Source organism: Takifugu flavidus, chromosome 11 (assembly GCF_003711565.1).
Source record: "Takifugu flavidus isolate HTHZ2018 chromosome 11, ASM371156v2, whole genome shotgun sequence".
Taxonomy (NCBI): Eukaryota; Metazoa; Chordata; class Actinopteri; order Tetraodontiformes; family Tetraodontidae; genus Takifugu; species Takifugu flavidus.
This window is the reverse complement of record NC_079530.1, coordinates 1753413-1767318: the sequence shown is the minus strand read 5'-3', so window position 1 is coordinate 1767318 and position 13906 is coordinate 1753413. Positions and strand designations below refer to the sequence as shown.

Genomic DNA, 13906 nt, shown 5'->3' with positions numbered 1-13906 from the left:
AGAATGGGAGCAGGACATGTACAACTGTTGCTCCGCCGATCCCGGATACATGAACTTCATCTGGCTGGGAGTGTAGCTTCTCATCTCCAGTGGAGACTGGCACCACGCAGGGGCAGCGGAGGACGGGTGGCCGCCCGGCTGGGACCACACGTCCCTCATGTTTGGACTGATGGGGCCTCCCAGTGGTCTTCCCTGCACCAGCCCATATATGGATCCATACTCTTCCCCGATGGTGGGATAAGCAGGGGGCCCGTAGTAGCAGGCCTCCTCCAGCTCCTCTTTCACCGGGGTTGGGTAGGCCGGCGGTGGTCCCTGAGGTGGCAGATGGACCGGACCCGTCTGCAGCGTCCTACCGTCCTGGACCGGGCTGTCCGACTGCCACAGGGCTTTCTTGGCCCCTTTGCATTTCAAAGTGCGAGCTCTCCTGTTCTGAAACCACACCTGGACGGGAGAGAAAAACAGATTAAAGTCACAGCAGATAAACCGAGCACACATTCGACCCGTTAATCATTCCCTCAGCGCACGGGGACACGCGCAGGAGCCGAGAGCCGGCAGAGAGCGCGCGGGCCGTCGGGCTCCTGGAGCTGATAAAAAGAGCTGGTGTCATCTTTAACCACACTGAAGTAAACTGACCAGTGATAGCGGTATCTGCCAGTCAATGCAGGATGCATTTGAAAACAGAGGTTTCACATGATAAGGGACCGTGGTGACTCACAGCGTGTGCACGTCTGCCATCTACGTGCATTCCTGAGGGAGAGATAAAGCTGCTAACAGTCGCCGAATTTAGCTGTTTTGCGTTGGTTTCGCATGTTTTCCAATTTCTGCTGCTTTCATGCGCCTCCCTACTGCTTTGTTGAGTATTTCACTATAATGCACAAGGTCCGACCTCACAATCGCAGGATGACCTTCATGAGTTCCTTAGAAAGCGTTTGAATGCCATACACACCTGGATACGTGACTCGGGCAGGCCTGTGGCTTGAGACAGGCTCTCTCGGAGGCTGATGCCAGGGTAGGGGTCCGTTTCAAAGGTGGCTCGCAGGAGCTCCACGTGCTCTTTGGAGAAGCTGGTCCTCTTCCTGCGGCTGGCGCTGCGCGAGGAGCTGCTGCCGGAGCTGCTGCCGGGGGCCGCGGGCCGGGCATCATCTGAGGCGGAGAGAGACAGCAGGTTCAGAATCCAGGGACATTTTCTGACGTCAACCGGAGAAATTCACACGGCGATGGAGCGATAATGGAGACGGCCGCACTGACGGGACGCGGTGACCATGTTAGATAACTGTGGTAGACACTGAACGCTCGGCGTCCACCTGCTTTCATTATGTTTTACCTTCCAACTTGACTCAAATAAGGTAAATAAAAAAATAGGCTAATGAGATGCATCGGAATGTCAGAAGTTTTTCTCCAGAATTCCATCTTTTGTTGTCCAATCTTCACTATCATTCTGGATCTGATAATTGGCTGATGATCAGCACTCTATAGTTAATACAGTGCATCACTGTCAGCAAGATTAGATTCACTTCTTGCAATTGTGTCAGAAAATTACTTTCACTACACCTAAATTAGCTCATCGAACATGGGAAATGGAACTTTGCTTCAGTTTTGACCCTCATTATTTTTCAACCTGCTCTGTTACATTTACACGAGTCTGATTTCTGCTCATAACTCTGCAACAACAAAACCCTCAGAACCGACTGTGTTTCAGACGAAAGGTGGTGCCTCACCGGTGCTGGACTCCTTCCACATGTTGATGGCTGCAGCGGCTGAATGAGCAGTGATTTTGGGTCCTCTGCTGATGTGACCGTGTCCCTTCACTGTGTGACTGCAGCTCCTGTCAGCTCACCTTTTATCCAGGTCACCTGAGCACCCAGGAGAGCACGCTACAGACTGATGCAGACTAACCCTAACCCTAACCACCCCCCCCCACACACACACACACTATCACACCCCCCTCCCATTATCACCCGATCCCTGGCAGTATGGTGGCAAAGCTTTGATCGTCAGCCCCATCGATACCACTTAGCTCAGAGACGACTTGCATGTGACTGTTTTTGTGAAACATATCAAACAGGAAAATTGGGCCCTGATTGCAGATTATTGTTCTGCTGCTGCTGCTGCACTCATGGACATGAACAATCTCAAGGTGCTTTGGCTGTTGCGATCAGAAGCAGAAGCAAAGTAAAGATGACGTCGATTTTGAAAATAAATGAGCATTTTATGACTATTTCTACTCACAGTAAATAACCAGCGTAACATAGGAGATACAACTGTGGTGAAGCTGTTGAAAGGTGTTCAAGTGAAAATGGAAGTAATATTAAAATGACAAGTAATACGTTCCATCGTTGTTAATAAACATTGTAATAATGCAAATGGAGATAATCTAGTTCTGGTGAGCTAGAACTGACGAAGCAGTCGTCGCACTTCAAAGATTCCCTTTGATTCAAATGAAGCTCTCCTGTGAATCATTTGATGGGTTTTAGGAATAAATGCTGATTAGTCAACAATAGTCTTAGAGAAATGTTTAACCGAGCGGCTAAATGCAAAACAGCTGAAGCCTATCAACACCTCTTCTTTGCTTTTCGTTGTATGCGGAGCAGCTGGAGGCATCGTCCAAGGAGCACAAACAAGGAAGTTTAATTATTCAGTGCTGAACTAGTCCATTACACACACCACCCTGGTGACACTGAATAGGTGTGTGAAAGCTTGTCAGATGCATCAACATGTCCAGACCTTCACCGAGCAGCGGGTCCTCTCCTCCAGCTGCTCATCGCCGGGAAACATCTCAATAACACCACCAGGGTGGGTCGAACAGCATGAAAACAACAAAAACCCTCATATTTGAGTCAAAGGGGGGTTCTATTTCTTTAAATCTGAATCCAAGCACCTTAAATTTGAGCGTATAGTGCAATGTTAGTCCTTGACTTCCTGATCCTTGACCTCTTGTGTATATTCAGTGATTATCAGACATTAGCCAGAAAACGTGCCAAATAAGTGAAGATGTAAATGTTTGCTTGTTAAATCCAAAGTCAAACAGTGCAAAAGAGCAAAGCTCAGAAAGAGAGGTGCAGTATTTTGTAAGCATTTTTGAAAAGTAAAGACTTTTTAAATCTTTATCAGCGGAATCGGCGACCCCTCAAAAGGAGACGGCTCCTAAATGTCGCAGCAGCTTTCTCTGAGCACGACCCCAGTCCTATCAGATAAACCCTCACACACCTGAAGCTGACAAACTCTGAAAAATAAAACAATTCTTTCAACTAATGGAAGAATTTCAGTGATTTTTAATATCTCTTAATGTGTGAACTGTACATTGAAGCATTTCTTATTAATAAACTTTCTGTTTACTTATGTCTGAATTCGTCTTGCCAGTACACATGTGTGCATGTTTGAATTTGTCTGGTCGTGTAAGTGCAAACTAAACGGGAAGCTGTGATGCTCCTAATTATTGGACTGCAGAAAGCAAACTTGCTTCTGCATCACAGTGAACTGACGATGTAGCTCTTAACCCTGACGGTGAACAAGCAGCTGTATCTCAACTCTAACAAAAACACTCTTGCCCATTACATTTTAATAATATTTATATTGTAATATGTAGAAATATATCATGAGATCGCAATAAAAAGGGCAGTTAGCCACAAGGTGGCACTATTGTCTATATAAACCACAGTGAATTGAACCGTCACGGACTGTGATCCTGTTATTGTATTTTATTGGATATGACGCTAACAACACAGGACAGAGAGGAAATCAGGATAATGTAAAACTAATATTTCATACCAGATTGCACATATCTATTGCATTAGTTCCGCTCGTGTGTCTAGCAGCCTGTCCCACCCCGGAACCTTTCCCCAGCTGTTTCTACACGGTCCCTTTTTATCGCGGCACCAGCCCACAGAACAGCGGAGGAGGCAGCAACGATGGCGAAAAGTGGTGGAGGCGACTATTTTAAAAGATCAAGTCTGTTTTGGATCGTGTTTGTGACCCTGGGGGTCGGACATTTCAGTGTAAGTTTAAAAAAAAAAGCAATCATAAATGCTAAATGCATAAATGCTCGAACAAACCAAGGATGGAAAAAAGTCAAGTTCATCGTATCTGAACGCACTAATGAAGTTGTATACGTGTCGGCCAGTTTCGGGGGGGTGAACATCATCGTTTGGGCAAACTTGAGACACTATTGACAATGCATTCATTCATTTAAAGAATATTAAATAAATTCACATTGAACAGCTGCTTTTAGTGTTGATACCATTGCATTTATCGAGCTCTAAACTGTCAGGGTGTAGAAATTTTATATAATGGTCCTTTTGTACATTTGGTTTGACCCATTTTGTTCTACCCAGTAACATTTAATCATTCTGCTACGTTTGAACACAATTCTTCCTTTAGTGTTGCAGACTCGGTTTATCTTCATTGCACAGGTCAAAGCTTAGTCCAAAGTCCATCATTTAGTGACATGAACTGGAGAAAAGTAAACATGCCAAACTTCATTCGAAATACAAAAAGTTTCCCTTCTTGTTGCTATAGAATACTCAGAAATGCTGACACACTGTTGAGGCATTTGTCAATAGTGACTTTCATAAAGCAGCAATAGTAGACGTGAGCACCAGCGCTGTTGATGCTTATTAAAGGTCATTCTTGTGTTTTGTGAATATTTTCTTGCTGGGGAAGAGGATCCCTGTCATTAGGTTAATGATATACTTTAATGTCTGTTTTTGCAGTGGGTTGTTTTTGCTCCTGGAACATTCCCCTTCCAGTACCTCGGTCCTTATGGCACCTTCTGCAGATACCTTGTTGATAACCACTCTGGCTTGTTGTACAAGGGGTGAGTGTTTGATTTCAAAAGCCTTGTTGCTTTAGCTGCGCTGGGATTATTCAGAACTAAAATAAGCAATAATTCCTCTAAGTCAGTGTTTAATCAAATTTCAGCCTTGTTTTCCCCCTCTCATTCACACCACAAAACAATTCTCTCCACTTATTTGGTCACATGCAGCACGAGTTGGTTACCGGAGCAATCAAGCAGAATGCTGTTATTGTTACGCTAATGTGACCCTCTTCACACCTTTTCTAAACACAGGGGAGGCTTAGGATGTCACATGACTCCCGTTCAGCGCCGGCTGATGCCGGGGCGTCATTTATTCATGGTTTGTGCTGAGGATACAGCGAGAGTCATGTGACTTTGATTATGCTGTAGCAGACAAACGTTCTTCACAGTGAATCTGACGATCTCACTAAGAATTCTATGATATTTATGAACCTGAGGCCGCAGGGACCGGCCGACTGACACTCTAAGAGTGAGGATGATGATGTTTATCTGGGAAATGAACGTGTTTGGTGTTCGATCCCGCCGCACAGACACAGAAGTGACCACAAATTTGTTGTTTTGTGTGGAAAACTGTGACAGTTGTGGTGTGTCTCTGCTGCAGGTGGTGGGCAGCCTTAGCTATCCATGCTGTCGAGGCCTTCGTTTCCCTGAAGGTGTGCAGGTAATTCCCGAAGCACCATCAAGCCATCCCAGCTGCAGAAGCATCTGATGCTCACGATGCGTCCCCACATTCCTTGACCGGTTGCGTCTTCTTGCGTGTCCCCGCAGTAACAAAGGCATCAACAGCATGACCACACGCTGCCTCTGGTTCTTCCAGACCTTCCTGTTCGGCTTCGCCTCCCTGGGGCTCCTCATCAAGTACAAACCTGAGCGCCGCAAAAAGAACTAACCCCAGCAGAACCCTCGGAGGAAGACGCCCGGTACTTTCCATTAACACAGAAGAAGAAGAAGCTGTTTTTAATTCTTGTTAGGAACAACACTAAGTGTATTTGCTACATGACAGGACAGTGTTTGATGTATTTTCAGCACCTAGTTTGTTGCTTTACACCCATTTCTAAAGTTGGAAGTGAAGCAGAACGAACTGGCCGAACAACGAAGATGTTTACAGCTGTCTGAGGGTGTTTCAGCCGTCCTGGTAGCAGAACCGCGCTGGTATTTGGACTCGTCTCCATGTTGTTGAGCGTTTGAATACTGTGAATGTGAGGCTGCTGTGACTCTGTGGCAGGTTTGGTGAAACGTTCCGGAGCCGCTGACGCTGGAATCGTACTGTGATTTCCTGATTCCGTTTGTTTAGACTCTTAACATTCTAACGTTCCAGTGTTTTTGTTTTCTTACATGCTCTCTGACCAATAAAAACCCCCTTTTGTACCGGAGCGCTGCCTCCTCACAGCTGTGTCCTTCCTACACTTACACACACTTTTTATGCATTTTATGAAGTTGCAAATGTTTGTTCTACAGCAAATAGTAGTTTTTTTTCTTTCCAACCACAAGGACTCTTGAACAAATTTGTCATAAAAAGCTGGATGGTCTATAAATACACTCACCGGCCACTTTATTGATAAGAGTTTGGACCCGCTTCTGCCTTCAGAACTGCCCACACAACTGCTGCTCACTGGATATTTCCTCCTTTTGGGACCGTTCCCTGTAAGCCCTGGAGATGGTTGTGGGTGCAAATCCCAGTAGACCGGCGGGTTCTGAAATACTCAGCCCAGCCTGTCTGGCACCAACAACCGGGCCACATTAAAAGTCTCTTAAATCCCCCTTTCCTCCCCATTCTGGTTGTAAATCCATTGCACAGCCATGTGATGGGCTGATTAGAAGCCTTGAACAGGTGGACCCGAGTGTGTACTGCAGGCTGGATGTGACCCCTGACCTTTGACTCCACTATCAAAGATTTATCCTCATGTCTTCTTAGGCCCTGACCCAAATCACTGATAAAGTAATCCATCGCTGATAACGTGCAGTTGCGCAACAGAGCCGTTGGTATCTGCTTGGAGTTACACACGTTTTCATGTGATTCACAGCAAAGTGAAGTAAATCTGGTGGGTTTGACACTCGGGGGGGGGGGGGTGTGAGGTCGTGCGAGCGAGCCCGGATCATTAACACGAGGTCACACCTTCCTCTGCTGATGGCGCTCGGGGCCGTTAATATCGGACCGCCCCGCCTCCACTAGAGGCCTCTCCAGAGGGCTGAAACTGACACTGGCTTTCCCGTCAGAACAGGTCTGGTAATGATTTTTATTTGCTTGGGTCGAGTCTAAAATCACGGTAGAAATCAAGAAATATGTACAACATTTTACAATCCACGTGGGTGCAGAGCGAGGAGCCTCTACTGTGCGACTGAGCGCAGCCTAACGTCACTGACATCGCACGATGCTTCAGGAACAGCAGCAGAAACATCAGGGAAACGATACATTTGCTCTACAGCGTTGGGGCTTTTCTGTACATGTGCCCAACAGCCTTTAATGAGATCGCTATGGCAGCCTGTTGCCGGGGAAACCTTATACTCTGTGTTCCTGTTGAAATCACCGGTCCAGCCAGCATATAGAGGGGTAACGATCACTCAGAGTCCTGCGCAGCTGAGCGCTCTGAGACTTATCTCTGGTTTCCACCACACACTCCACCTGTAAATTACAACACACACACACACACACATAGAGAGTCCAGTTAGGGGTTGCACCCTGGCCGTACTAAACTCAGAGCCAACATGACAAAAGACCACAAAAGATATCTTTGCTGATCCAAAGGTCACAGTAGGGTAATATACACAAAATAGATCTTATTTTCTTGGGGAAAAACTGAAAATACCAAGATAACAAATTCCCTGATTCCCTCAGTTTAAGTTCATCAATAGTTTTGCTGGAGGAAAAGTGCTGGTTTTCAATCATTTAACTGCTTTTTTAAAAAGAAATGTGGTCCAGCAGCTGTGTGTGTGTGTGTGTGTGTGTGTGTGTGTGTGTGTGTGTGTGTGTGTGTGTGTGTGTGTGTGTGTGTGTGTGTGTAATGGACAGTCATGTGACCTCCATCCAAGGTGTTTCGAGGACCTTGTCTTGACCTGCGTAAGTCCATTTAAGTTTCTGTCCTTCTTAACTTTACATTGTGTCCTGCCAACACAAAGTCAGCAGTTCCAAGACACCAAAAGGAGAGAACATGAGCGGCTTTAGGAGGAAAAAGAAAGGGGATGAAGAGCAGAGATTAGGCGTCTACCTTCGACTTGAAGAGGTCTGACCTGTCGCTTTGTGTCCGATGGCAGATGTCCAAAAGTCTGGGGACGACAAGGAGCAGCCAAATTACAGGATGATTAACAGGACACACGGTGAAGATGATGATGACGATGCTGATACCTGACGTCCTCTCTGGACAGGAAGTCCAGCAGCTTTGCCATGTCTCCGGGCCACTCTCCAAGCTGCACAGAGAACTTGCTGACCCGGTCGTCCAGAACCAGCGCCCGGTCCACGCATTGTCTGACCAGCGCCAGCTCCATGTTAGCGCTGCTCACCACTACAGCCACCCTGGGGGGAAGAAAAGCACCAATATTAAGTTAAAAATGAGTTAGTTAGTTGGTTTTTTACAGCATTTCTGCTTTACTTTTTGCCTTTCAGTTCTGGCAGCTGTCCTGCCAAGATGGCCGCCAGGCCCATGGCGCCCTCCGTGTCCACAGTGGAGCGTTCAAACTCCTGAAACCGCAGCATTGCCACCAAGGAGTCTTCCTCACTGCAAGACAGAAAGACTCTCAAACAATTTGACCACGCGTAGAATACAGAATCCGAACGTGCTAACCTGACAGAGATGACTTTATCCACGAGCTTCTTTGCCAGCTGGAAAACATGGACACCCAAAGAACGTTCCATGAGATCTGAGGACAGAGAGAAGAAGATCACGTGTCGAAAAGAGACGATGGCAGATCGAGTCTGTTAAAAAGGCTCCCGACATCTCCTTTATGACAGGGTTTACCTCCGTAAAGTTGCTTGTTGGGGTTGCTGTGCATGTCTTTGACTGGACTGTCCATTTTCAGGGACTGGAGCAGCAGAGGGAATCCTTCTGGTTCAACTCCCTGTTGAACAAAGTTCTGTGAGTTCAGAAATGATGTTTTTTTTGTCTCGTTAGCACTTTTACTACCATCTCAGTCTACAGATACGAGAGCTTAACTGAGGCACCACAATAACGGCGTCTTCCTCCACTGTTGTGCGAAACCAGAGTAAAATGTTTGTTCATTTACTGCAGATTTACCGCAGATCCACCTTCCAAAATCCACCAACAGATGGTTTTAGGAGGTGGATCTACAGTAAATGAACAAACATTTGGTGGAAGGGAAGCTGAGCCTCCGGTAGACTGTTACATCTTCACGTATGCACACTCACGATGACGGTAATTTGTGAATTGAGGTGTTTGATGGCTGCGGCGGTACCAGCCAGGAGACCATACTGGCCAGCTGCAGGAACCACCACTGCATCCACTTTGGGCACTTGCTCAACGATCTCCATGCCCACAGTTCCTAGGCCAGCCAGGTACACCTCACTCTCGTCTCTGCTCAACACAAACACAAAGACACAATTCACCGGTCTCGCCCACAGAACCAGGAGCCAAACACAAAATGGTGATTTTTAAAGGAGCCAGACATGATTCTGACTGTCTGATGGGAAGAATCAAGAAAGAAGACTTTGTTCTTTTAGATGTGGGCAGCTGCGTGTAGACTTTTGTACCCAGTGATTCTTCGTGAAGACGTCATGAGAATCAGAGGAAGGTGATTGTAAACTGTCATTATTGTAAATCAGAACTCATCAGAACTGAAGAAGGAGGCTTGGAGTCAACTCATCTCTGGTGCCTACATCACCCACAATGCAACGGGGCTCGGTCACAGATCGAAATGCTTATAGATGGGGTTAAAGTACGGCGTGAGGCGCGTGGCACTGACTCTTCCAAGTAGAGGTATCCGTTCTCTTTGGCGAGGTGCCGTGCATGGCTCCGGGAGTCCTGTCCGGTGCTGCCGTAGGAGATGACCATGGCGCCATAGTCTCGGTAGACCCTGAGGCGAGGTGAGGAGCAGCCCGACGGCATGATGACGAACACGGGGATCTTCAGCTCCACTGCATGGTGAGCCACAGCCATGGAGAAGTTACAGTCTGTGGACACGATCACACCCTTCCTCTGCTGCTCCTGGACAGACGCGAGGAACAACAACAATGGTAATAACAGTGTAATTCACAGCGGAGGCTGAATACATTATGTCTTAACTTCATTTATTAATGGCCCCTTACGTAGCCTCCACTAGTTCTCCTAGAGAGAGCCCTAACTGGCTGTCAGTGATGGACAGAGCACATGTGTGTGCACGGTCACACAACCTCTGACCTGACCCCGAGGAAGCGAGCAGGAAGGGATGGTTCTTCCTCTCTGGTTACCTGTGTGAGACATGTGAGCTGGTACAACACTCCTCTCTCCTTCACAGAGCCTGTGTAGTGCAGGTGCTCCTTCTTCAGGTAGATCTCCATCCCGTACTGTTTGGACAGCCTGGAGTACTGCACACACAAACAGCCTTCACGTCATCCATTCGTCGTTAGTTACCGTGTAATCAAACGCGGGTCGTGCCGACCTACCGTGCACGGTGTTTTCTGTATTCCCGTCTGGAGCCTGAAGGCGGCAGCACTTATGTCTTCAAAGCGGAGGTACTGAGGCTTTGGGGTGTGCCTGAACTCGCTGACACGTCTGGTTTTGGGAGGTTCCATCAGCCGGACCTCCGGAGCCTCCACCACCTTCGTCTCGAAAACCTTCACGTCGCCATTGACGAGATGCTCCTCGCCGAAATCCTTCAGTCTCTCTGGTTCAATCAGGGTGGGTCTACATCCTGCAGTGCCGTTGCTGAGGAGGCCAAACGGGAAAGAGCCGCCAGGGTGGTGAGGGCCCAGACGCAGCTCCTCTCTGTGAGAAGAAGAAGTCAGAGGAACCATTCATTACTCTTTGTTTAGTCCTGGTAAATCCAGAGAATCTTTCTGATATTGAAATCCTTTTCAAAAACCTCAGCCTAGAAGAATTCTGTGTGTCATCAACCCATTTATACACAACAGGTTTCAAACAACATTAGCAACTTTGAAAAAACTGCCAACAATCATTTTTCTCTCCCCCTCGATATGTAACATGTACATAAACACACACATTTACACTCCTACCGGTGTGGGGACCCTCCTTGAGATAATGTGCTACCCATAATCTAATCACCGGTCTGACCTTAAATCCAAGTCTTACTTATAAAACGTCCTGCGGCCACCAATAAGATGAATCGTTCACCTCACCTGTCACCTTTGGGAACAAGTGGCATCTTTGATTGGGCGAACGGTTGGCTAACACATTCAGGTGACTCAGAGGTGATTAAAGTGGGAGGTTAGAACCAAAGTCAGGGTGTTTTGATTCATACCAACTCGGTCAATGGATGGCAAATCCAATAGTTTGATTTACGGGCGTCTGTTAGGGCAGGCAGATCATCAGGAGGCCCTTTAGGTATAAACATAATAATTGGATTACACCCCTCAGAGATTAACCCCCGTCACTTAGCCGTTAAAGAAACATCACAAAGCTTTATTAGCTTAGACCAAAACTTAAAACAAGCCAAGTTCAGACACATTCAGAACAATAATACAGGCAAAAAAAAACCTGTCAGGAGTTAAATAAATGAAAGCAAAGACAGTCCCTGTCACGGGGGTTTAAAGCAGCACTCCACCAGATGGAGCAGTTCTCCTGGAGGAGCCTTTAATGGGCCACAGCCCCAAACAGCACCCTGACCTTTCACCTGTGTGTGTTATTTAGACACAGTCTGACTGCAGCACCATCATCAGAGTGGAACTTCAAGGCTCCCTCTGCCTTCAGGTCCAAAGAGTTCCATTCCATTCCAAGAGTTCAAAGACAACATCAAATAGATGGAGGAGAGGACGACGGCAGCCAGGATCAGACTTCAACAAGCGCCTTCAGAGATGAAATGCTGACACAGAGGAAACGCTCCCGTTTAAATCAAGACAGTTCAAAGTTCGTTTCGTCCTTTGAAGGGTGTCTGCTGTACTGCCTCATTACCTTCTACTGGAACAAAGTTCACCCCGCTCTCCTTGGGCTCTACACAACCAACCACAGAAGTGCTATGTGAGCAGTTCAAGCCCAGTTGTCTTATTTTCTTCCTTGTTTAGCTCTACCCAATTATCAGGCCCTCACACCACCATCCCTTTAAATTCCTTGACTTTATAGAACCTTGTAGAAGAACAATCACCTGGATCACCTTAGGAAAAACATTAATAAGAAGCTTTTGAAATTCAAGTTGAAGACAAAAGGACACGTCAAAGCCCTGAGACCAGAGGTGACATCTCTGGTGACTACAGGGTTTAGGTAAAAATTCCCAGAGAATTCCTGGTGAATTCAGATGTAGTTCCCACCTCTGCCAGAAGGGGTCATTCTCCTCAGTGTCCTTCAGTGCAGGCCTGGGTGAGTACAATCTCTGGAGGCGCTCGCTCAGGTAGCTGGAGTAGAGTAGCTGTGCAGCGAAGTTCATCCTGCTGGAGGAGTCCTCCTACGGTCCAGCGAGTCCCTCTTCACGACTGCCGCGGTGGATCCGAGGGACAACAGCACAAGAGCTGCTCCACGGCGGAAGGTCTCATGCCCCGGCTCCCTCCCACCTTGTCCCTCCTGAGGGTTTTTTAAGATGGGATTACCCCAGGGCACATGTACCACGGCTCTGGACTGTCTGTGGCTCCACCCAGAGGTCTATTCCTGGGATCAGACTAGGATTACTCCCCCTTTTCTATGACGTGGTGTAATCAGACGTCTAAGGAGATCGATGCAGACTTAGGGTTTATCTGGGGAGCAGTGATCTGGAGGCTCAGGCACACAGAGGAGATGCTGAAGGAGGATCAGAAGTAGAACGTAGAGAAACGAGACAAAAGTAGAGGTGAAAGGTGGCATCAAAAGGGAGCAGCAATCACACGTTGAATACAGACGCAAGAACCATGATTGGGATTAGAGCCGGTTCCCTTTGGGTGGGGGTGCATTCAAATGTAAATTGCTATTCATAACAGCCAAGTGACTTGTAATTTACATCCAGTTAGCATGTTTGATTGTAACGTTCTATTGTGAAGTGCCAGAAATGGCATCGTCCTTTCAGAATATTAAAACAAAAAATAACCAGATATGCTTTTAGAGTTGGTGCAAATTAGTCAATAAAATGTAGACCGTGGTCGTGGGTGGTCTTAATGTCGTCCGCAACACTGACGCACAAACTCAGCGCAGCCACAAAATGAAGAAAATTAAAAACATTTCCTGGAGTGGGTGTGGATGAAGCTGGTCAAGTTCTCAGTGAAATAGGGTGAGAGGGGGTCAGTGTGTTTGGAAATGACTGTTGACGCATTCAGGAGAAAGCAATGACTCAGTCCTGCATGTTGGCTTACGCAACACGCACAAAAATGTCCAAATCGTTCAAAATGTCCTCGGCTGGCGACGGACTCGGCAGCCTGACCAGAGGATTAGCAAGCGCAACATTTTCCGTCCGTCGGACATTAAATACAGACGTACAGACGGCAGAAAGAGGAGCAGAAATAGAAGGTGAGCAGGTGACCCCGCCCCCAGCAGGCTGTCACACAACCATCAGCGTGACCACCGGACGCCATCATTCTCACTTTTCCTCGGCTTACATCACTTCCTGCTCTGACAAACATCCTTTGAACCTCTGAGCTTTGTTTTGATCCACTGTTTACTTTTCCCCCAGTTTGGTTTTCTGCTGCTTAACTGCAGATCTGCTTAATGGAGAAGAGGGATAGAGGGAGGGGGAGAGGGAGGGGGAGAGGGGGAGAGAGGGAGGGAGAGAGGGAGGGGGAGAGGGGGAGGGAGGGAGGGAGAGAGGGGGAGAGAGGGGGAGAGAGGGAGGGAGGGAGAGAGGGGGAGAGAGGGAGGAGAGAGAGGGAGGGGGTGTGGTAGGGAGACAGGGACACAGAGAGGGAGAGGGAAGGAGAGAGGGAAGGAGAGAGAGGGAGGAGAGAGGGGGAGAGGGGGCGGAGAGGATTTTTCTCAGGAGTGTCTTGCTCTCCTCTTTCAGGTTGAGGGGGACGTTCTCCCTTTCTCCGGT

At 47.5% G+C, this 13906-nt stretch overlaps 2 protein-coding genes across 2 annotated transcripts; one reads left to right on the top strand and one right to left on the bottom strand.

Moving 5' to 3' along the window:
* The first annotated feature begins 3833 nt into the window (after positions 1–3833).
* Positions 3834–6186, top strand: tmem254 (transmembrane protein 254). The gene is made up of 4 exons (XM_057048128.1): positions 3834–3995; positions 4710–4813; positions 5415–5474; positions 5582–6186. Exons 1-4 carry the CDS (start codon positions 3909–3911, stop codon positions 5700–5702), a joined length of 372 nt encoding a protein of 123 aa, XP_056904108.1. The 5' UTR covers positions 3834–3908; the 3' UTR covers positions 5703–6186.
* An 850-nt stretch (positions 6187–7036) lies between these two features.
* On the bottom strand, positions 7037–13408 carry LOC130534231 (uncharacterized). Its single transcript, XM_057048251.1, has 11 exons — positions 12225–13408; positions 10407–10728; positions 10212–10328; positions 9728–9969; positions 9174–9339; positions 8767–8866; positions 8593–8668; positions 8401–8526; positions 8157–8324; positions 8020–8077; positions 7037–7436 (listed from the first exon to the last, which is right to left on the bottom strand). The coding sequence occupies exons 1-11, from the start codon at positions 12338–12340 to the stop codon at positions 7338–7340; spliced, it is 1590 nt and encodes a 529-aa protein (XP_056904231.1). The 5' UTR covers positions 12341–13408; the 3' UTR covers positions 7037–7337.
* Positions 13409–13906: the final 498 nt, after the last annotated feature.

Excerpts from the sequence above, each read along its gene's own strand:
- LOC130534231 (XM_057048251.1), bottom strand. The coding sequence starts at position 12,340 with ATGAACTTCGCTGCACAGCTACTCTACTCCAGCTACCTGAGCGAGCGC. Across the intron at positions 8,527-8,592 it reads GATAAAGTCATCTCTGTCAG|TGAGGAAGACTCCTTGGTGG; the intron begins GTTAGCACGTTC and ends TCTGTCTTGCAG. Across the intron at positions 7,437-8,019 it reads CAGACCTCTTCAAGTCGAAG|GTGGAGTGTGTGGTGGAAAC; the intron begins GTAGACGCCTAA and ends TGTAATTTACAG.
- tmem254 (XM_057048128.1), top strand. The coding sequence starts at position 3,909 with ATGGCGAAAAGTGGTGGAGGCGACTATTTTAAAAGATCAAGTCTGTTT. Across the intron at positions 3,996-4,709 it reads TGGGGGTCGGACATTTCAGT|TGGGTTGTTTTTGCTCCTGG; the intron begins GTAAGTTTAAAA and ends CTGTTTTTGCAG. Across the intron at positions 5,475-5,581 it reads GTTTCCCTGAAGGTGTGCAG|TAACAAAGGCATCAACAGCA; the intron begins GTAATTCCCGAA and ends GTGTCCCCGCAG.